Source organism: Canis lupus, chromosome 1, assembly GCF_003254725.2.
Source record: "Canis lupus dingo isolate Sandy chromosome 1, ASM325472v2, whole genome shotgun sequence".
In the NCBI taxonomy this organism is placed as follows: Eukaryota; Metazoa; Chordata; class Mammalia; order Carnivora; family Canidae; genus Canis; species Canis lupus.
In genome coordinates, this window is record NC_064243.1 from 95,055,542 (window position 1) to 95,080,086 (window position 24,545).

General features: G+C 40.7%; 1 protein-coding gene across 11 annotated transcripts in view; it reads right to left on the reverse strand.

The window, feature by feature from the left end:
• Window positions 1-12,743: 12,743 nt before the first annotated feature.
• The window catches only part of LOC112644837 (serine/threonine-protein kinase MRCK alpha-like), a 66,268-nt gene continuing 54,466 nt past the window's right edge, over window positions 12,744-24,545 (reverse strand). For 8 of the 11 annotated variants that reach the window (XM_049093022.1, XM_025423556.3, XM_025423552.3 and 5 more), the window contains 4 exons: window positions 21,449-22,045; window positions 16,198-16,295; window positions 14,668-14,752; window positions 12,744-13,223 (listed from right to left, as the gene is read on the reverse strand). In XM_049093022.1, coding sequence (XP_048948979.1) covers window positions 13,093-13,223; window positions 14,668-14,752; window positions 16,198-16,295; window positions 21,449-22,045 — 911 coding nt within the window. In that variant the 3' untranslated portion in view covers window positions 12,744-13,092. The remainder of the gene's footprint in view (window positions 13,224-14,667; window positions 14,753-16,197; window positions 16,296-21,448; window positions 22,046-24,545) is intronic. The other 3 variants (XM_049093040.1, XM_025423551.3, XM_049093046.1) reach the window with 3 other exon arrangements.

Below are 24,545 nucleotides of genomic sequence, written 5' to 3' on the forward strand. Positions count from 1 at the left end.
AGCTTCAGTAAAGAAAAGTAGGGTTTTCAAAACCACTTTAGCAAATCCAAAGATGGTTTGCTATGGAGGCAGGATTGAAGGAATCTGTAGAAACTAGAGAAGTAATTACTTACATTGCAAGTAATTATGAGAATTTTGCCTTCTGACTTGAAGTCTCATCTGATGTCACCAAGTCAACCCGATTTTAGAGCTAACAAGGATTCTATGCCTGGGTGTGAGAGGCCAGTGGTGACACTCTGATAATCAGAAATCCTCAAGGACAGGAGCCCCCCCTCCCCCCACCAGAGGATGGAACCAGATATAAGGGCCAGCCGTCTGCTTGCACACAGCGAGCCTCCCCATTGCCGCCTGCATCACTCTGGGGGAGTCATAGCGTTCAGGACCACAGGTGTGTGTTCACCGGTGACCAGGTTCAAAGATGATGAGAAGCTGCTTCTGCACAGTGGCTCACAGCTGATTGACTCTTCCTTGTCTGAGACACAGAGCAAATGAAATAAAACTCCCTAGGATATCATGAGAGGCATCTAATTCTACCTCCAGGATTTACTATCCTCATCTTTCTTTCTTCTTTTTCTTTCTTACTTTCTTTCTTTCTTTCCTTTATTTTTTTCTTTCTCTTTCTCTTTCCTTCTTTCTTTTTCTTTCTTCTTCAGGTAGACACGAATAAAAGGCAGAGGGGTCTGTGAGTTCAGCCACACAAAGCACTGCCCACCTCCCACTGCCTTTAAACCTGCAAGTGCCTTCTGTGAAAAGGGTCCTTAAATCTATGCCTTTGGGGCAGCTCTTCAGATGCTTTACTGGGGAGAGCTTTGGTTTTGCACCTGCTATGTGCATCGCTTTGGTGTCAGCTGAGAAAACAAACTCTGGAAAGGGGCAGAGTGGTGTCACCCCCTCCCCAGGGTCTGAGCTACCCCCAGCTTCAGACTCTCAAGGCCAGAAACTAGAAAGAGCAGGTCCCAGATTTCAGAATGTGCATAGCGAGTTTCCTTATACATCTTGATTAACTGAGCCCTGATATGATAGCACACCCGAGGCTTTGGGTCAGAGCCAGACTTCTGCGTTCACCACTGTACCAGCCCAGGGTAACACTGTGGCTTCAGTGCTCCATGCCAGCTGCCCCACAGGGAGCCACAAGTGGAGACCTGTCCTGTGAAGCAGCAGGCTCACCCCTTAGGTAAGGCACAGAGATATATGGGTTTCCCCTGTTCCTAATGGGCAAAGGAACTACCTGCCCCCCTCCCATTCCGAGAGCACTGCTTGGGGACATTGCACGGGGCTCACCCACGTGGATGAAGGAGCATGGGGTGGAGAGTGAGAATACTGTATGGGGTTCACCCCACATGGATGAAGGCGCACAAGGTTGGGAGGTGCTCCAGAGGGATTTGTGTTCAGTGACGACATGGACCATTTAGCACTAAGTCTATGATCTCACCTAATCTTGCCTTGATGTCTTTCAAGATCTAATTTCTGGTCCTTTTAAACACATTATTTAATAAGCCATAACCAGCCTGCGCTTTACTTTGAAATAGCTGGTTGCTCTTCATTATGAGGTAAAACTTTATAGTGCAGCTATGGAAGTTACCCTAACAGACAAAAGCATCTCTGCACAGTGGTATCTCTTGATTCGTGTTCTATTTGGTGGAATGTTCTGACCACACTACTGGCCTACTCAGGGCCATTTTGTTTTACAGTGAGAGACATCCACCCAGAGCAATGTAACCCAAATCCAGAGAGATTATTCTAATGGCGTGGAAGCTTCCAGAAGAGCTCCAGATCAGATCCAGGCACTCTGAGTCTCTCCGCAGGCCCTGTGACCTTCTCACGCCTCTTTGCTTCACTTTTCCTTTTCCAGACTATTCTATCTGTGTTGCTGAGCATTTGGTTAACACAGCAGCACCAGAAGTCCCAAACTTCCATATTCTAAGTTAAAGTGATATGTGAGCTCAGAGCAGCATCTCTCAGTCCCAGTCCCCAAGTTTTGCGGACAGGATGTGGCAGGCCCAGTTTGAGACATTGTCTTCCTTTGTACCCACCCAGGCTGACACAGGATTAAGTAACAGAAATAGCCACCTTCAGGAAGAGGAAAAAAAGGGAAAACAGAACCAAAGCAATGAAAGTATTTACTACAATGTTCTAATTCCACTGTGCTCCTACCTCTTCTGGGGGGCAGAAAAGCATTTGTAGCAACATTGAATGAAAAATATTGAGAATTCTTACCTCTTGGAAGAAGGAAGGAAAGTTCACCATAATTTCACATCCATGGTGCTCACAGCCCTTCCTCTGTGACCTAGAAAGCTCATCCTTTTTATGAACTTTATAACTTAAATAAATAAACAAATGCATCTGGGGTTAGGGTACAAACGGTAGGTGATGCGTTGGCCAAATCAGGTGGGGGTTCACAGCAGTGTCAGGACATCCCCTTTCCTTCTGCCATGTGGTCAGTAGGTCCAGCACACTGGCTTCTTGAAGGCAAAACCCCAGTACTCCCTTTTTCATCCTGGTCTTCTCTTTGACTTAATTCAGTAAGGATTTTGCCAACACAGCCTTCCAAAAATTAGTGGGGAAAAAAAAAGACTAAAATTTAAAGCCTAGATAGAAACCTCATCTACTGAAATTCAGCACTAAATTCACAACCTGTATCCACCAGATGATTTAGACGTGGACAGTGAGCCATAAGATCGTTATTTCCCTTGAAGGGAAAAGTATAATCATTTCAAGGGAAATAAAATAAATAAATGTGCACTGCTGTGGAAGAGAAGCAAAGATACCCAGTAACAGCGAGGGCTGTGGTGGTGGCGACTTCTGCTCTCACCCCGAAGCTTGTGGGGTTGGGAATCTCAGAGTTAACAATCGAAAATATAATAAACCAGAAACACAGGAACGCAGAATTGAAGACAGATACAAAATGCTTTGAAGATCTGGCGTTTTGTGTCCACAGGGACGAATGAAGAAAGCAGTTCCTCTCACACCACTTTCATCATTAAGAGCCTAGGAGCTCCACAATATTATCTGAGGCATTAAAAATGGAAGTAGGAGAAAGGCAGTTTTTGTGTGCAAGGTGTTAGTAGCTGTGTAGATAAAATGCACTGATAGCATCATTGCAGACGTGGGATGGTGAGGAAGGGCTTGCTCCCTGGAGGTCTGTGCTTCCTGGGTACCTGAAGAGAACAATTCTTACCCCATCTTCCTCCACAGACCCACTGACCGAGTGTGAATGACCGGGTTTGGAAAACGCTCCTTCCCCGTGCAATTGTTTCAGCTTTCTGAGCTGGCCCCAGACAGGTGCCAAAGCAAAGACCCTAGTGGTCCCCTAGCCAGGGAGCACCGCACCCGAAGTTCATTCTCTGTTCAAGGAAAGAGCACCTCAGAATCCAATTTTGGTTGACTATCTTAATATGATATAAAGTAAAATAACTGCATTGAATTCCCACGGACATATTTACAGACAGCAATGCTTTCTTTAAAAAAAAAAAAATAAACACAAAAAAATGTGTTTGATTTTTTGGGTGGGTTGTTAAAAATAAAAGTAGGAATAAACAGTGACAAATAAAATCCATTCAGAGCAAAAGCCTTTTGAGTTTTGTAGCACAGCAGAACAATATAAACAAGCCAGAACCTTCAAAAGCCATTTCGACGTGTAATTTTATCTTTCCTGACAGTCTAAGTTGTCAATTTTGTAATCAGCCATTGTCTAGAAATAAAAAAAAAAATTAAAATAGACTTTATTGCTACTTTTCTAGTTGCTGGGAAAGAGAGAGAAATATATATGGAAGAAAATCAAACATTCTTTTATGACAAAAGAGGTCATTGTTTTCCTCTATAAATACAATAAAAATTATGTATTTATGTGTCTGTGCATATGTGTGTATGCACTTTTTTTTAGATAGCTCTGCATTTTCATTTTATATACTATACATGGAATTTGAAACTGAAAATAGCAAGTATTGATATACAAAAGAACAGTGAATAAATCCTTTAAGAAGAGAAAAATGAATAATAACACTATCGGGATAATTTATCTTTAAAATTTGGTCTTGAATGTTTTGGACATATTTACTGCTTTGAAACTTTAACATTGTCATGTTCCAAAGTACCCACTTGCATGGAACGTCCACTTGATTTTCTGTATTAAACAGTAAAAGCCTTGGGCTGCCTGGCTGATTCAGAAGAGCATGTGATCTCAGGGTTGCGAGTTCAAGCCCTACATTGTGGGTAGAAATTACTTAAAAAAATAAAATATTAAAAAATAAGGTCTCCACAGAATGGGTGTGCTCTACACTGTACAACACCTCCACCCAGTGGCCACATGGCTTCATTACACAGCAGCCCAAAATGAAGTTCACCACCTTCAAGACCAAAGTTTCTTGAAATCTTAACAACCATTGCAGCACCTGGCTGGTTTGGTTGGTTAGGGGTCTGACCCTTGATCTCAGCTGTGGCCTTGATCTCAGGGTCATGAGTTCAAGCTCTGAGGAGCCTATTTTAAAAAAATAAAAGCTATAAATTGTAACAACTGTTAAAGCAACATATACAACCCATAAGCAAAGAAGCAGAACGGGGGGGGGGGGGGGGGGATATTTATGTGTGTAGCACACAGCAAATACATTTTAACATTTTGTGATGTGAGACTCTTTACATTCTGGAATGATCTAAAATGGTCCTTTTCCCGAGGTTAAATTCCAACAGATTTTTGAAAGAACATGAAGTTACACAGAAAGGCATGAAATAGCTCTTACCACCTAAACCAGAGCTAGCAAGAAGCCAGATGGGATTCGTTCACTCCTTCAACAAATACTTGCCGAGTTCCAGCCAAACACGGGCACGGGCACTGTATCCAGGACTAACAGGAATGGGACAATCCCTGTCCTCAGGCAGCTTGGGATCTCCAGCTGTCCTCCCTAAGGTGACTGTGATAATTAACTTCAAGGGAGGCCTGGGTGGCTCAGGGATGAGCGCCGCCTTTGGCTCACGGTGTGATCCTGGGGTCCTGGGATCAAGTCTCCATATCAGACCTGCTTCTCCCTCTGCCTATGTCTCTGTGTCTCTCATGAATAAATACATAAAACCTTTAAAAAATAATTTTTTAAAATTAACCTCGAGCCATCAGGGATAAAAACAACATTGACATATATTAAAGCTAAAAGGGAAAGAAATGTAAACTCCTGGTTTATCTGTGCAAAGTAGTATTACTTAGTGATTGATGGTCTTCCTGCCATTTGTGTGTCTACACTGCTGTGAAGCAGAGCAATTACCCTGCACATCTTTAGCCATTCCAGATTTAACTTTGCTGAGCACACAGTGAATTCATGCCTATTCGGGCTTTACTGTTTTCATATTCATGCGATGTGGCTGGGTCCCACAAATTTAAAGAGAGCCAGAGCAGCCACAACTGCTATTCCTTCAAGTACAAGAAAAAAAAAAATGAGTAACGCTCAAAAAAATAGTATCTAAGAACTGATCTTAAAAGTTAAAATATTATGGCCAATATTATTAGACCTACAATGGTCACTGCCTTATGCGCCTTGGCAGGCAGGGACTGCTGGTACTTTTCAAATGCCTTAGCATTTCAAAAAGCCGCGTTTACAATTATTACCTAGTCAACTGGAGACCAACCCTCAAAAATGGTGCATGAGGTCCCCAGGAAGTTCACAATGGTTGTGGAAATGATTTCAGGTATGGAAATCTCAGGGTCTGGCCACAGGCCGACTAAGCAAACACATCCTCATGTTGAATAGCACATGAATAGCAATCTTTTTTTTTTTAAGATTTTATTTTTTTTATTTATTTGAGACTGAGAGCGAGCTTAAGCAGAGGGAAGAGGCAGAGGGAGAAGGAGAAGCAGACTCTCTGCTGAGCAGGGAGCCCAATGCAGGACTCAATTCCATGACCCTGAGATCATGACTTGAGCTGAAGGCAGATGCTTTACTGACTGAGCCACCCAGGGCCCCAAAGAGCAATCTTTTGAACACTTGGCTGGGCTGGAAAGAGAGCAGAGGGAGATGTCCCACCTATACTACAATGTGACCATACAAACCTCTGCTGAGCACAAAATTCTTTCCAGCACAGAAACAGGAAAGTAAAGGAGTAAGTAAAGCACATCCCACGTTGGTGCTAAGTCCCGCAGAGACAACAAACCGGGGTGGAGGCAGTGCCAGTGGATACAGAGTGGGCACTGGGAGTCAAAATAGAACGGTCAGCAAAGGTTGCTGAAAAGCAGACATTTGGGCAAAAATACTAAGCAAGGAAGGAAAAGAGTGAAATGGTTGTCAGGGGAAAGGATGTACCAGAGAGAGGTCAGGACAGGGATAAACACTCAGAGGAGGGTTTCCAGGAACAGGAAGTTCGCCTGGAGTCCTGCGGGCTGTGTGGGGGCAGGAGGGTGGGCATCGCGTTGGGAGGCAGGGGGCCAGGCCATGTGTGACCTCCTAGAGCCCAGCAAGGATGCTGGCTTTTATTTAAACAAAACAAATCGAAAAAGGCAGTTCACCCATTTCTCTCACCCCTCCACCCTTGCCTCTGGCAACCACCCACCCAAGTTGTTCTCTGCTAAAAAATGTTCTTGGTCATGGTGGTTCTTTGGAGGGGTTCACGGAGGGGTTAGATTCTACACATAAGTGCAATCACATGGTATTTGTCTTTCACTGACTTATTTCACTCAGCATAATACCCTCTAGCTCCATCCACGTTGTCACAGATGGCAAGGGCTCCTTCTTTTTTATGGCTGAATAATATTTTAATATTTCATTGTGTCTGTATGTGCATATACATACACATATATCTCACATTCCCTTATTTGTTCATCTATTGACAGACACTTAGGTTGTTTCCATGTCTTGACTATTAAAAATAATGATGCAGGGATGCCTGGATGGTTCAGCAAATGAGCGTCTGCCTTCAGCCCTGGGATCAAGTCCCACATCGAGCTCTGCACAGGGAGCCTGCCAATCTCTCTGTATCTCTCATGAATCAATAAATAAAAATCTTAAAAAATAATAATAATGATGCAACAAACATAGGGGTGCAGATACCTTTTCTAGTTAGTGCTTTTGCTTTTGCTTTCTTCACGTAAATATCCAGAAGTGAAATTGCTGGATCATACAGTAGTTCTATTTTTTTGTATTTTGAGGAACCTCCATAGTGGCTTTTTCACATGTCCTATAATGGAATATAGTGGCTGCACCAGTTTGCACTCCCTCCAACTCCCTTTTTGCATTCACTCCACATCCTTGCCAACGTTTATTATTTCATGTCTTTTTGATTCAACCCAGTCTGACAGGTATGAGGTGACATCTCATTGTGGTTCTGACTGCATTTCTCTGACGATGAGTGATGCTGAGCATTTTCTCATCTACCTGGTGGCCATCTGTGTGTCTTCTCTGGAGAAATGTCTCCAGAGAAATGTCTCTAGATCTTCTGTTCACTGTTTAATAGAAATTGCTGGTGGTTTTTGCTCTTGAGTTGTAGGAGTTCTTGTTACAGTCTGAGATGGCTTCTCCATGTGGCAACACCCCCAGCAAGTGGCCAGCTCTGGTCAGGAGGATCAAGAATTCAAATCGAGAACCCTGTCCCTGTGCTTCCACCTCTGCTTTGAGGCTCTGGTGAAAAGTCACAAGCTGAGGAGGCTCTGAAGCTTGAACTCCTTCACCCAAAAACTTGTGATGCTCAGTAGATCCCATCACCTCTCTGCACCTGTTTTATGTTATTTTAAAAAAGGAGCACCTGGGTGGCTCAGTGGTTAAGCATCTGCCTTTGGCTCAGAGCGTGATCCCGGGAACCTAGGACTGAGTCCCACATCTGGCTCCCCACAGGGAGTCTGCTTCTCCCTCTGCCTGCGTCTCTGCCTCTGTGTGTCTCTCATGAATAAATAAATCTTCAAAAACAAAAAGATATGATTACATCAAATAAGAGTGCTTTGTCTTCTAAATACATAAGTTTAGGCAGCCTGGGTGGCTCAGTGGTTTAGTGCCGCCTTCCCCCAGGGCCTGATCCTGGAGTCCCAAGATCAAGTGCTCCCTGCATGGAGCCTGCTGCTCCCTCTGCCTGTGTCTCTGCCTCTCTCTCTCTCTCTCTCTCTCTCTCTCATAAATGAATGAATGAATGAATGAATGAATGAATAAATAAATCTTTAAAAAATAAACACATACGTACATACATAAGCTTACACTTAACGAATGCTTGCCATGTGGCATCTGGCTCATCTTTCACAGGTACCATCTTGCCACACTGAATATCAGCACACTGAGTATCAGCAACATCTCCCCTTGCCCTTCCTTCCTCGGGGGCAGCTAGAGTTTGCCCTGGGCCCTCTGGCTCCCCGCAGCCTTCCCTGCAGACCCACTGCCCCCGCTTTCCTGGCCCTGCAGGGACCTGACCCCGGGCTGGATGGACACAGGCTCCGTCCCTACCCCACCTGGCTGACCCCAGGCCAGGCCCAGATAGCCCGCAGCTTCTATCTCCCAGCGCCCTCCATTCCCCCCATACCCTCCATCATTCCCCTGTATCCTCCATCACCACGCCCTGCATGGCACACCAACCTTCACCCCCATCCCCACCTGCCCTCCGTTCCCCGCTTACCCTCCGTGCCCCCTCCAACCCCACGCGCCCTCCATGGCCCCCATACCCCCTCCATGGCCCGCCATCCTCACCCCCAACCCCACACGCCCTCCACGGCCCCCATACCCCCTCCATGGCCCGCCATCCTCACCCCCATCCCCACCCGCCCTCCGTTCCCCCCATACCTCCCCGTGCCCCCCTCCATGCCCACGCACCCTCCATGGCCCCCATACCCCCTCCATGGCCCGCCATCCTCACCCCCATCCCCACGCGCCCTCCCTTCCCCCTACATCCCCTGCGCCCCCCTCCACGCCCACGCGTTCTGCGTCCTCACCACATAATGGGCTTCCGGGGGCGGGGCTGCGCCTGCGCACAAACCCCCACCACGGGGCCGCTCCCAGGGTGCTGTGCGGCGGACTCCCGCGAGGCCCTGCGCGGCCGCCTGGACCCCGCGGAGGGGTCACGTGGGGTCGCTGTGTGATGCCGCAGGTTCCCGCGGGGTTGTGGGCGGTGGGCTCGGCCCTGCCCCCGCTGCAGCCCGCCCAGCCCCGGCCGCTCCCCTGGACACTGCCGCTCGCTGTGGGTGCGGGACCGGCGCCTTCCAAACCCTGCAGAGCAGGTAGGTTAGGGATTGCTGTGATGGGGGTGACGGCGGCGGGGAGGTGCGTCCAGCACGGCGAGCTCTGTGAGGGGGCGGCGGGCGGGGACATTCGGAGGGACAGTGTGCGAGGGGGCCGGGTTACCTGGATGGAGAGTAACTGCGGGGGCGGAGTGGGGGCAGGTTACCTGGATGGAGAGTAACTGCAGGGTGGAGGTGGGGCAGGTTACCTGGATGGAGAGTAACTGCAGGGTGGAGGGGGGGCAGGTTACCTGGATGGAGAGTAACTCTGTCTGACGGGGTCCAGCTTATCCGATGGAGAGTAACTATGCGAAGGGGGATTGGATGGAAAGTAAATGCAGCATGGCTAGTAAAGGTGCGAGCGGAACCGCGGAGATCTCAACACTGCAGGTGGTTAGCTTTGCTCTCTGGGAGGGCGGGTCTTAGGCACTCAAGCCCTGTGGTCCTGCTAAGGTTTCTGAGCACTTTAGGGGACAGGTTTCAGGTCGTCACTTAAGTTAATCCCCTTCTGAAGCAGCGTTTCAGAGCCCGCTTGTTGAAACCTCTTCCTGGCATTCGTGTCCATCACGTAGTGGTGATTCCTTTTCAGACCTTCCGTGGTGGTCCTGTACCCCAAGTTGCTTCAACTAGTACTTCCGCATCACCTGAAAACCTCAGTTGCATGAGGACACACGTCCCTCCTGAGCACCAGGCCACCTGCTTCCTGAATGTGCCCCCTCGCAAGCTCTCCCGTGATCTCAGACCCAGCACCTTCCACCGCATGGTTGATCCCCTGTCCTGTGTTCCTGACCTCACAGGATGATAACGTTCACCCACATGTCAGGCCCGAAACGCTAGTGGTCATGCTTCAAGTCATCATCCTCATGTCCGGAAAGTTCTTAAGTCATTTATCTTTAAAGCCCTCTACATTTCTTAACCTGAATTACTGCAACTGCCCCCATTGCTCTGCAGTCCGTCTGTATTACCACCCGGGCAGTCTTTTCAAACTGGAGTGTTATTAATGTTCATTTCTCTGTTAATAATTCAATGTTTTCTGTCCAAACCAAACAATGTTTTCTGAAATCCAAACCTTATGGAATATACTTAGGGCCCTGGTCTATTTGACCTCTTGTCCTCCATTTTTCCTGGGATTGGACTCTCACCAATACTGCACACTTCATTCCAACCACACAAAATTACTTGAGTTTTCAGTACTAGCCATAGTGCTTCATGCATCACCATCAGTATTTCTCAACCTCCACAGTACTTACATCTTGGGCCAAATGGTTCTTTGTTGTAGCCGACTGACCTGTGCATTGGAGAATGTTAAGGAGCATACTCGACCTCTGCCCACTAGATGCCAGTAGCCGACCCACCCCACCTGGTTTTGACAAAACAAAAAAGCAAAACCTTCAGCTTTTACCAAATGTTCCCTGAAAAATAGTCTACACTTGCAATCAACTGATATATGCATTTACAAATGCTTTCAGTTTTGCCTATGTTCAATAGATGTCTGATAGACAATCCCAATTTGAGAATAGGTGAAGGAATGACAATAAAAATAAAACAAATTCACAAAGTGGGTCATTTTGCAAATAACTGATCTTATCTCTTCAAAAATCAATGTTACTTACCAGATAGAACAAATCATTAAAAATTTAAAGTGAAGACTGCCAAAAATGGTAAATATGTGGATAAATATTAAATTACCTTTTTCTAAAATAAATTCTTGGTAGCTTGCTATTTAAGCAAAAGTAATACCTAAGTATGATGATATAATAAAAAAATACAGCATATATAGAAACAAAATGTATTACAATAGCACAGAAGGTTGGAGAGGGAGATGAGATAGGTTATTAGAGGTTTTTACAACATAAGTGAATTGGTATCATTTCAGGGTAGATAGTGGTAAGTTAAAGATGCAGACTTGTGATACTGTGATTTATAATAAGAAATTTATATTTCTCTGTCCCATTTCTGGCACAGAGCTTCTAAAACCCTTGGAATTTCCTAAGTGATGAGAGTGATCAAGGTGTCTTTTGTTATGTTAAATCAGGTGACTTTAGAAAGCACCTGATTTAGGTGCTTTAGGGAACTCAGCCACCTGCTTAAAATGTAATTAGAAGGTTAGAATTTACAGATCCACTCTCAGTCTCTGGGAGGGAGAAGGGCTGGAGGTTAAATTCATTACCAATGACCAATCAGTATAATCAATGATGTCAATGTCAGGAAGCCTCCATAGAGACCCAGAAAGACAAGGTTGAGAGAACTTCAGGGTTGGTGAATACATACAGGTTCAGGGAGATGGTGGATTTGAAGACAGCCTGCAAACTCTGTGCCCTTTTCATATAACTTGTCCAGTTTCTCTCATTTGGCTGTTCCTGAGTTCCTTTTATAATAAACCAGTAATAAGTAAAATGTTTCTCTGAGTTCTCTGAGCCACTCTAACAAGTTAATTGAACCCAAGGAGGGAGTTGTTGGAGCCTCTGATGTATATCCTATACATGAGAAGCACAGGTGACAACCTGGGCTTGAGACTCATGTCTAAAGTGGAGGGGAGTAAGCAGCCTTGTGGGACAGAGCTCTTAACCAGTGGGATCTGACACTATGTCTGGGTAGATAATGTGAAAATTGAGTTTAATTGTAGGATGCCCAGCTGGTGTCAGAGAATTTTTTGGTGGTGTTGGAAAACTCATGCATCTTAATTGGTATCAGAATTATAATCTAAATTGTAGAGCAACCACCAAAAAAAAAAAAAAAGTACAAATAATAATTAGAGAAAAATTGGATAGTAAAATATACAATTCAAAAGAATACGGGAACACAGAAGAAAGAAAAAGAAGATAGGACAAATAGGATGACATATCAAAAACCAAACATGTCAGTATATTTTTATTAAAGTGTTCTAAATACTCCCAATTAAAGCATAAACATTATGAAACTTAATGAAAAGGAAGACCTAGCCATAAGTTATATGTAAGAAATACATTTTAAATCTAAAGACACATATAGGTTGAGTGAAAGTTGGAAAAAAAGATATACAGTACAGATTCTAAAATAAGATGACATGATAAAGTGGCTAAATGAATATTGGACGAAGGAGACTCCTTGATAAGGAATGCTTCTAAAGAGAAAGATGAAATTTTTATAATGATGAGATCAATTATCTTATCTAACATAACCTAACTGCATGAGAATCCAAAAAAATGCTTCAAAAGTATATGAAGCCAGAATTGTTGGCTGTTAAATGAAAAAACAAAGAAATCCACAATTATGATTGAAGATTTTCAAAGATTTATTTCAAAAAGACTTGAAAATTTGAAGCTTGAAAAACTACAAAGTTTTTGGTAGAAATATTGCCTTAAACAGCTACAGACATCAAAGAAGCTCTGCCATGTTATGTATTTTTTAATATGATTATGGCTCTTTTAAAAGAATTTGCACCACTTTAGGAATGTTTTTGTCATCCAAAGAAGGTCAACTTTTTTTTTTTTTTTTTTTTGCCTCTTCAGTTACAGAAATTATTGCCAAATAATGGCTTATTACCAAAGGTTATCCTAAAGTCAAAGCAAAACACATCCAGAGTCAGAGAGTAATCAATCTGTATGCATACACAGTACTGTTTATTTGTTCACAAAATGATTTGGGGGCATATGTTACAATGTGTATCCACATTTGTTCTATATTTATGTTATATGGAGGCTTACATACCGAATTTCAGTTATTCCGCACTCATGGAAAAACAAATTGACGTTACACTTCCATTTATATTTAACTACATAAAGGTTTCCTTTGAAGTTTCACAGAGAAATAAACATAACACTGATGTGAACAGAGATTTCTGCCCAAGTTTCAGAAATTTATTTATTTTTCTTCCAAATAACATCAAATAACATGTGGTTCTGGAGTCGTCCTTCTGGCCCACATGTGAAGGATGGTGATCACAGCCCTATGGGCAGCCTCTCCTTCCCTCTGGGAACTCTGAAGGAATATCGTCGCTTGCTGTGGAGGTGTCGGACCATTTGCTTCTGATGACTATCTGATGTTTCGGGAAATACCAGCTCATCTCCATCTACACATATTTTTAAATATAAAACATTAGCGTCCTTTAAACTGTTAAAATGCCTCTCCATCCATTAATTTCACATTACTCTCACAAGGAACTGCACAAATATACTGCTCTTATTTTTAAAAGTTAAAACTGGATGCTTATGGCATCCGTTATCAAGAATATGAAGGGAGCACTCATGAACAGAATATAACTTTCAATTTAAACAATACTTGAAAAATAAATATGCACTAACGTATATCTATAAACCAAAACCACTTCTTTAAGAAGAGAGCAGTTGCATTGGTGTTCTTCCACTTTGATTGGCCCTCATGTGTCTGTGCTGTATTCCTCCTACCAGAATTTTGTGGTATAAGGGCATTAGAATATTCTGTTGTGCTGCAGGATAAAATGTAAAGGGTGACTCTTTCTATAGATAAAAACAATTACTGTAACAAAACTAGTATTTCTGAGGCCCACAATAGGAGGAAGAGGTACAAAGATGGAGTAAAGTGGCTCCCCTCCCCACCAATTCCCTTCTACAGAATGGAAGAATCAGCCTCTACTCTCTGCCTCTTCTGATCTTGGGGAAGGATGCAATCTTCTTTAGACCCCTAGAAGTCCAGAGCCCACTCTATTTTAGTTCTTAATGTCAAGCAGTAAATAAGAACTGTCACCCTGAAACCTTAAAAACTGTCTTAGACTTCAAAAAGAAAATAAGCTTGTAACAAGTTAAATTGAGTCTCCCTCAAAATGTACTGATGTCCTAACCTTCAGTACCTGTGAATGTGAACTTATTTGGAAATAGGATATTTGCAAATGGTCAAGTTAAGTTGAAGTCATTGTGGTGACCAACCTGGAGCAGGTTGTCTCTCTCGGCCTTCAAAGGGAGCAAACCCTTCTGACACCCTGATCTTGAACTTGTAGCCTCCAGGACTGAGCCAGTACATTTCTGTGGTGTAAGCCCCCTGGTCAGTGGTACTTTGTCATGGCAGCCCTAGCAAACTAATAGTTAGCTACACTATGTGTGCATTAAGGGAGAAAAAAAGAAATGAATCCATGTGGCTTTTTTCATACCACAAATCTCCTAGAATCTGAAAATATAGATGGAGACAATTGAAGTAGGACTAGGGACCTGCATCTTCTTAGCAGCACATGCACTGCAGCTTGGTGCACTCAGCTTGTAAGAAAGTGGGTGAAGTCTTCACAGTGGACATTGTAAATAGTGATTATGTTGTTTACAGGTGCTTATGTCCAACCATGCCTAGATAGGTCCTGCTGGAAAATAAGTGGTGTGCCAGAAATGAATGTTTTATCTCCATGGATATGCAATGATGGAGAATCACTCTTTGCCACTAGGGCATTGGATCAATGTCAGATCTCTGCTCACTTGCTCTGTGACCTTGGGAAGTCAGGTAGAGATATGGTCTCTTAGAAGTAGTTCTACTAAGAAGAAGTTGTTTCTTACATGTCATCTTATTTGTGAAATATATTAATCTAATTGTCTCCGAAAGTAAAATATTTAGGGATCCTTCACTATTCAGGGGTCGAACCTAAAATAATAAAAAGCAAGATTACTATCTCAACAAATACTTTTCAAAATTAAGTTGTAGGTATGTATTTTAAAGTTATAAATATCTTTTTTAAAAAAAATAAAATAAAATACCAATCAAAGGGGTTGGATGTTGTTATAAAGTCATGGATAAAATTTCAGAAACATTAATATCATAGGTTAAAGAAATCTGAAAGTTGACAACAAATAGAAATACATTTAATTTTTTTTTAAGATTTATTTATTCATGATAGTCACACAGAGAGAGAGAGAGAGAGAGAGAGTCAGAGACAGGCAGAGGGAGAAGCAGGCTCCATATAGGGAGCCTGACGTGGGATTCGATCCAGGGTCTCCAGGATCACGCCCTGGGCCAAAGGCAGGCGCCAAACTGCTGCGCCACCCAGGGATCCCTACATTTAATTTTTAACGTAACTTTTTAAAAGTTATTAGTGACTTTTTAAAGGCTATCACATCATAAAAGGTTATCTTCAGAAGATTCATCTGCCTCAAATTCACTTTACCAAACAGTTAAGATGAGTGATTCACATTTGGAATGCTAGAAATTTTTCACATATTATGTACTTGGACAGTCCTTGCAAAAGCTTTTCCCACAGCTGATATTGTTTAAAGTAAGGCAAAATCGGGAACCCTGGGTGGCGTAGCGGTTTAGCGCCTGCCTTTGGCCCAGGGTGCGATCCTGGAGACCCGGGATCGAATCCCACGTCAGGCTCCCGGTGCATGGAGCCTGCTTCTCCCTCTGCCTATGTCTCTGCCTCTCTCTCTTTCTGTGTGTGACTATCATAAATAAAAATTTTTTAAAAATTATTTTTAAAAAAGTAAGGCAAAATCCCACATGATTGTGACTACTTTCTTCATCTTATTCCTATATAAACTTTTTTTGATAACATAGCTCATGCTTTGTATAATTATCCCAAAATTTAATTTTTCTTAAATCTTCAGTAATCTTTCCTTACAGAATGGCAATCTTTTACATTTTTATTTGTGTTTATTTGTGTAGTAGAGATAATTTTTTATTGTAAATTTGTAAAATCCTAATTGAGAATCTGAAACACAGCTTTGGTTATATATTTTTCTTTTTTTTTTTTCTTAGCATATAGAATTTTCCTTCTTAAGATGCAAAATTATACTAAGTGAAAATTAGTAACAAATAAAAGTAACAACTGAATGTGGGATATAGTATCTACAGTGTATGATATAAATAAATACATAATAAATACTATTTATATCATGACAATCTACTTCATATAATGCAAGTATGTATCACAAAATAGCTTTTATACTAGTAATAAAATTAACCAATTTGGGTTTCTGTGTGGATTTTCTACTTTCAGTTCAGCTTCCAAATTAGTAAATACACAAATGAATATTCCTGTTTCCATTTTTAGTCAGTAATTCATAAGTCACATGATCTCAATGTCAAATCACCTTCTTGAGGGGGACAGTCTGGATCCATTCCATGGAGTTCACATCAAAGATGTCCACTGCATTTTCACTGTACACGGAGAGATATGGGGCATTGTAACCTGGGAGATGGGGAGGAGGTGACAGCGAGTGTGGGCTTCAGGATTCATTTTTAAACTGAATTTTTTTATTAAAATAAATATAAATTCACATGCAATTTTAAGAAATAATACAGAAAGATCTCTTGCACACTGTGCCTAGTACCACCCAATGCAAGATTTTGCAAAACTAGGATCCTTGACATTGACCAAATCAATCAACCCATCCTAGGCAGATATCACCAGTTTACGTGTGTGTGTGTGTGTGTGTGTGTGTGTGTGCATGTGTTGGTCTAAACAATGTTATCACCTGTGTAGATTCTTATATCCACCACCACAATCAAGATAATATTTATACCACCGCAGGGATCTCTCAGGGTTTTTATAATCCCACCTACATCCCCCTCTTTCCCTAACTCATGGGAATCAATAATCTGTCCTCCATTTCTAAAATTTCATCATTTCAAAATTGTGGTATGAATGTAATTACACAGCATTCATGATGAATTGTATTTGCTAAGTCCTAATACATTAAAAAAAAACTCCAGAAAAAAAAACTTCAGATTGAAAACCTGAGAGAATCTCATTATAATCTAATTATAGAATATTAATTATAATTAATGTCCATTAATAGTCCATTTGCTGTCTCAAATATTTTAATATGGTTAAAATAAATAAAAACAAATGAGGTACATGGGTTACATTTTAGAGTTTGACACAAACAGTGAAAATCTGACAAAAAGCTTTCTAACATTTTCATCTAAGAGCAGTTTTATTGAGTAATTGTATAACATTCCAAAACCTGCAGCTCCTAAACTAATTCAGCTCACAGCAAGAATATAGTGTAAGATTAGAAAAGTATGTGTGGAGAGTGAAGTTAATGAACAAAGCAGTGAAAACTTGGAGCCACTAACATTTTTGGAACTTTCTACATTACCACTAATAATTTATGACTACGAAATTCTCACCTCTCAACATGAATATCTCTCCATTAAAACAGCAGCAAGGCTCTCGTGGTGCCATCCTTCTTTTCTTATAGTCAAGCTCTTAAGAGTGCCCTCTATCTTTCTTCCCCGACTTCTCAGCCCTACTCACACCTTCATCCAAGCAGTCTGACTTGTGCCCTAGTTCCTCCATTAAAACAGCAAGTCATCAACCACCAATTATTGCTGAAGCCAATTGACATGTTTCAATCTGTCTTGCTTGACTGCTCAGTGATACTTGCCTCCCAGAATTCTTTTTTGTGGGCTTCTTGCCCCTGACCATCACTCTAACATTTGCATTTCTTGGTTCTCTGACCTGTGCTGCCTCCCTGTGTCCAGGGAATCAGGCTGACAACATAAGAAACTTGTAATTTATTTTAGCATTGCCACAACTAGATGAACAGACATCATGTGGCCCAATGTGCTTCAGTGTGGCATACACAACACTATTAATGAAGTATTCTTACTAAAAAGTTAGAGTTCACTTTCAGTTACAGGAAATTTAGGATATAAAAGAAGAAAAAAACACACAATGAGGAAACATTCAGATTGTGGAACATCCTACAGGACAAGGAATCAGTGACATGGAAGAGTACTCAAGATGAGACGCTATTTAAGGTCTAACAATAACATGCAATGTGTGCACCTTCTTCAGATTTTGACTGCAAGAAATACATTATCAAAAGAGACATCTTTTTGATAATCAAGGAATATTTGATTATGGACTATGTATTTGATGTCAATGAGAATCACTGATAACTTCTTCAAGGGTAATGATAGCAATGTGGTTTTATGAAAAAATGTCCAGAGTTTTAGAGATGTAATGTAAAATGTATAGAAGTGGAATGATAACTTCTGGGATTTTATTTGAAGTGTTTCAACAACACAACAAAAAAATAAGTTAAATGGTCACAACCTTTGTCCCCTGTCCATCTGAGTCCACCTTTCCTTGTATTTTATTAGTAAATATCAGTGGTATCCACTCATTTGCAAATTTTGACATCCAAGAATCATTACTAATTGTCCTGTCCCTTAGCTTCAACTTCCAATCAAGTGTAAAGTTTTGTCAGTTAGATCTCTTCAATATCCCTCAAATTCTCTCCTCTCCACCCTAACTGCCTCTACCTTAATCCACAATTTCTACAGTGACCTCCAAGTTGGTCTCTGGGCCTCCAGCCTCACTTTGCATCATCTTTAATCTAACCATTGGAACCTGGGGATTTTTCTGAAATGCAAATCTAATCATGTGCCTGCAAAACACCTGTGCTATGGCTCATGAGACTTCCTCCAGCCCCATCTCTTGAACTGTCATCTTGAACCCCATGCCTGAAACAGTGAACTTATTATAGTTGCTCACAAAGTGCAGTGTGGATGGCCTGTTCCAGTTATGACAGAGCAGATGATATTGAACATACCCTGCCACCATCAATAATAATAAAACTGGAAAAAAATGTATATGAAAAAACTTTTTAGGTATTAGTATACAGCACAGGACTGCCATTCCTAAAAAAGGGGAAAGACATAAGGGAGATCCTATATTCCCCTAGCTTTCTGCTAGGGAAAATCTCCAAACTGTTATGCAGAAAAAATGGAGCCCAAGAAGAGAGTAGAAGTTTTGCTGGGCAGAGGAAACAGATTCTAATGTGTCTGGAATTTGCAAGGTAGAGTACACAGAGGAAAGAGCCAAGACAAAGGTTGTCCCAGACATCTACATACCAGTTCCCTCAAAGTCCCTGGCCAAATCCAAAGCAGCTCATGAACAGAGCAAAATTCCATGAGACCTGCTCAGAGCATTGAGGGATGAACAAAAATATCATAGGTAGTACAGTGCTGGAAAGACATTAGATTTCTGACCTAGACAGAGTGGGTGGAGAAACATTGGTAAAAAACCTGGGCATTTATTTGAGGCCCCAGAAAGGCCATTCTTTAGGAGTAAGGACTAAAAGTAAAACCAAAATAGACCCATTCTAACAAAGTCTAAAGCCAAGTATCAGCAAAACCAAGGTGGCTAGTTCGTCAGATTAATTGCCTATCAGAACAAAACATACAGTACTCTCTAGAGAAATACATAATACAGTCTAAAGTCCTTATGTCATAACATTCATAACATTCAGCAAAGGATAAAAAAATAATAAGATATAAAAAAGGAAAATATCATCCTTGACCAGGGGGGGAGTGGAATTTAATAGAAACAGACCCACGGATGAGCCATATGTTGGAATAGTTATAAGTAATTATTGTAAGTAGTTCAGGACTTTGTAAAAAATATTAATATATTAGAAGATAGGACAATATCACTAAGTGGAAATTTCAAAAAACTTTAGATTATAAACACAAAATACAATATCTGAAATGCTTAATTCCTGGATAAGCCAGGGGGAAAAGATCAGTGAAATTGAAGATGTAACCAATAGAAATTATTCAAACTGAAGCAGAAAAAAGGATTAAAAAAAAAAAACCTCAATGACCTATGAAACAAAATCAGGAGGTCTGGAGGGGCCTGGGTGGCTCAGTCAGTTAAGCATCTGGCTTTAGCTCAGGTCATGATCTCAGGGTTCTGGGATCCAGCCCAGTCAGGCTCTCTGCTCAGTGAGGAGTCTGCTTCTCCCTCTGCTCTCCCCTCCTCCGCCACTCCATCCACTCATGCGTGGGCACACTCTCTTGAATAAACAAATATATTTTAAACATGAGGTCTGATAAATGTGTAATTTGATCCCCAGAAAAAATAGGTTAGTTTATAGCAGCAATGGCCACGATAGCCAAACTGTGGAAGGAGCCTCGGTGTCCAACGAAAGATGAATGGATAAAGAAGATGTGGTTTATGTATACAATGGAGTATTACTCAGCTATTAGAAATGACAAATACCCACCATTTGCTTCAACGTGGATGGAACTGGAGGGTATTATGCTGAGTGAAGTAAGTCAGTCGGAGAAGGACAAACGTTATATGTTCTCATTCATTTGGGGAATATAAATAATAGTGAAAGGGAATATAAGGGAAGGGAGAAGAAATGTGTGGGAAATATCAGAAAGGGAGACAGAACATAAAGACTGCTAACTCTGGGAAACGAACTAGGGGTGGTAGAAGGGGAGGAGGGCGGGGGGTGGGAGTGAATGGGTGACGGGCACTGGGGGTTATTCTGTATGTTAGTAAATTGAACACCAATAAAAAATAAATTAAAAAAAAAGAAAAAATAGGTTAGAAAAATTTGTGAAAATAAAATGCCTAAAAATTTTCCAAACTTAATGAAGGATATCAATCTTCAGATCCCAAAAAGTTCTGAACATCCCAAGCAGAATATATACAAAAAAACAAATAAAGCTGCATGTAAGCACATCAAATTACTGAAAACTAAAGATAATGAGAAAAAATTTTAAAGCAGCTAAATAGAAAAAAACAAAGGGAACAACAATGAAAATTATTGATTTCTCATCAGAAATAATGGAAGTCAGAAAAGAGTGGAATGTGTTTTAAAGTATTGAAAGACAAAAATACTTCTCTTTCTTTAGCTGGCCTTCCCTGACTCACTGTTTTAGATTAAGCATACCTTCTTTGGGCCCCTGTAGAATTCTCTGTTCTCCTATCACAGCACTTGTTTAATTATGGGTCTCATCTCATGATTATAATCTCCACACAGACACAGACTAGTCTATCTTATGTTTAATATTATGCTCTTAACCCTTGCCAGAGTTAAGTTGTTCATATTAAGTGCCCAATACTATTCTCCAAGTAGATTTTAAAAAGGCTGTATTTAATTTATAAAATGATGGCCTGCTTCAATAAAATGTGAAATGAGCTAAAACTATTTAAGAACATAACATGTATACTTTACATAAACTAAACCTAAAAGCCAAAAAATACTTTGGTAACTATTTCTTACGGTTTAGGAACATGCATGTGATTTTCAATGACCCTGAAGATAATCTATTTAGGAGCTTACAAGAAGCAATTTGAATTAAGGATATATTCAGGGTAAATTTTCCTGTGAATATAGTAAAAAGGTTAACTTATCACATGTATGACTTAGCTATAACTTCATTATTCTATTTAAAAAGAGAAAAATCAGGAAGTTATCTTCAGTGATGTTTTCAAAAATCAAATCTGTCATAACAATAGAGGAAATAGAAATAAAATTTTTAAAAAGGGAAGAGAGATACAGAAAGACAAGGGAACAAATTGTAAGATAGCCTTACGGCAATAAGTTGGCGTTGCTGGCCACATCAGTTCAGTTGGCCTAGATCGGAGGCCCCTGCTGTCCGTGTAAATTCCGATGCTCTTAAAACATAACAGGTACTCAATACTGGAGATCTCAATTGCACAGAGAGCATCCACTGGTTGATGCACGATAAATGACAGTGTAGGGTCATGTGAGTGGAGCATCCTGTATGGACTTCCTTCTCTCCTCAAGGGGTATCTCAGGAATCCTGACTGGAATCCTACACAAAGCTGTTCACTGAAGATGGCCATCCACTGGACATTGGCTGGGATTTGGAGCTCTTTAAATTTTCTGTGAGAAATTTTCTTGCTCTGAAACAGCTCATAACAAAAGACTTGGCTTTTCCTGGCCACACAAAGGCATGTGTGAGCCCCTTGGCACACTGTTCCAGAAGTCATTGTGTGACACCCTTTTGTTTCTGCCAGCTTGTGAATGTCAGTCTTCCGTCCATCCAAAGCCAACATGGGGAACAGTTGCACATGATGACTTCGCCCAGAGATCACTGCAACCATCTGGCCATGGGGAATAAGCTCAATCTGATAAATCTTCTTCATGTCACCAACCTGAATAATTTCTACACAAATAAACATAATTTTATGTCATTTTCAAATTTAGAATAATCTCTTTATCTTGAATGTACTCTTCAATTTTACAGAAAAGCAGTTGAAAAAGGCAAAGATGATCTCATAAGTCTTCTCAATGTTATTAATATGAATAAATTTTTTACAAATAAAATGGCAAGTCACCTTCACATTATCAATGTCTTATTTTAAAAAATTTTAATGAGGTATAATTGAAGTATACCATTATATTAATTTCAGGAGTATAACAGAATGATTCAATATTTGTATATACTGCAAAATGATCACAATAAGCCTAATTAACATCCAGCATCATATGCATTTAACAAAGTTTTTGTTCATATGAGAATTTCTAAAATCTACTCTCTCAGCGACTTTCAAATATACAATATAGTATTATTAACTATAGTCACCATGTTGTACATCATACCTCCAAGACTTATTTATTTTATAACTGGAAGTTTGTACCTTTTAACCCCATTTATCCATTTTTCCCCCCACCCACCTCTAGCAACCACTAATCTGTTCTCTGTTATCTATGAGCCCATTTTGTGTGTGTGTGTGTGTGTGTGTGTTGTGTGTGTTTCCAGGTGATTGTTTGGTTTTTTGTTTGTTTAGATTCCACATAAAAGAACCATCATATGATATTTGTCTTATTTTACTTAGCATAATACCCTCAAGGTCCATCCATGTTGTCAGAGATAGAAAAATGTTCTTTTTATGGCAGGATAATATTCCATTGTATAGAATACCACGTTTTTTATCTATCCATCAATTGATGGACACTAAGGTTGTTTCATATCATGGTTATTAAAAATAACTCTTCAGTGAGTGAGCAAAGGGATGCAGATATCTTTTCCAGTTAGTGTTTTTGTTTTCTTTGGATAAATCACCAGAACTAGAATTGGTAGGTCATTTAGTAATTCTATTTTTTTTTTAAGAACTTCCATACTGTTTTCCACAATGGCTGAACCAAATTACATCCCCACCAGTAGTATATGAGTTCCCTTTTTTCCACATCCTTGCCAGTACTTGTTATTCCTTATCTTTCTGATAATTGCCGTTCTAACAGTTAAGAATAATATTGTAGTTTTGATTTTCATTTTCCTGATGATTAAGATGTTAAGTGCCTCTTCATTGTCCCTGTTGGCCATCTATATGTCTTTCTTGGGGAAAAAAATGTCTATACAAATCCTTTCCTTTGACTATTTTTAAATCAGTTTGGAGATTTTTTTGTTATTGAGTTATATGATTTCTTTATATATTTTAGATATATACCCTTTCAGATACAATTTTGCAGATATATTCTCATATTCAGTGCATTGCCTTTCTCATTTTCTTGAAAATGAAGCCATTTGAAAAATGGTTTCCTTTACTGTAAGAATGTTTTATTTTTAAATTCTCTCCTATTTATTACTCCAGTGAGTCTAAGGTTCTAAGAAAATCAAAGACATAATCTCAGGGTAGGTCTGGGAGGGATAGAAAAGGATAGGAAGGGAAAAGAGACCAAAAATCATATAAGTTAAAAATAAAAGTAATTATTCCAGAAATAACAATTATCTTAATAATAAAATTAACATAATACCATAATAAATACTTATTTCTTTATTTAACTTATTAAGTAAATTAGCATAATAAACTTAAGCCCTGAGATTCTAGGCAGCAGGCCAAACACCATTCAATGTCCAACAAATGGAAACATACTACTTTTTTATAAGAGTAAAAAATGTTGGGATCCCTGGGTGGCTCAGCGGTTGAGTGTCTGCCTTTGGCTCAGGGCGTGATCCTGGGGTCCTGGGATTGAGTCCCACGTTGGGCTCCCTGCATGGAGCCTGCTTTTCTCTCTGCCTCTCTCTCCATGTCTCTCATGAATGAATAAATAAAATCTTTTAAAAAAAAGAGTAAAAATGTCCTTTTTTCTGGCACTAATCCTTTATTATACAATAAGTGTAATGAATGGCTACTGTATGCTAGGCACTGTTTAAGTGCATGGCGTGTGGTGTCAAACAACAAGAGACCAGCTCCTGCTCTCATGCTGGACACCTGGTGGACTTTTCATGGGCCTCCCCAGTGGCACTGAGTCACCCACACAGCACAGGAGGCCTTCAATGCAGAACACAGCTAGTCACCTTCAAATGCAGGTTCTCCTTAAGCTCAGCCATGGTTCAGGTGCCAGACATTCAAGAGGACAATGGTATTGAATGGCTCTGATTTCATCTAGTCCCCCATTTCTCCCTCAAGCAACTGTGAGCACCCAGACAAAAACAAAGAATTCTGCTATTCTCTAGGAACTATTCATTTATATGTTGTTAATCATTGTGGGGCCGATGTTATGGGGGGAGGGGAAAACAGAACTGTGTGTTCTTTCAGGTGCCAACTTGGAGACAGCTGAGTTCTTTTTTTTTTAAATTTTTTATTTATTTATGATAGTCACACAGAGAGAGAGAGAGACATAGGCAGAGGGAGAAGCGGGCTCCATGCAGCGGGATCCCG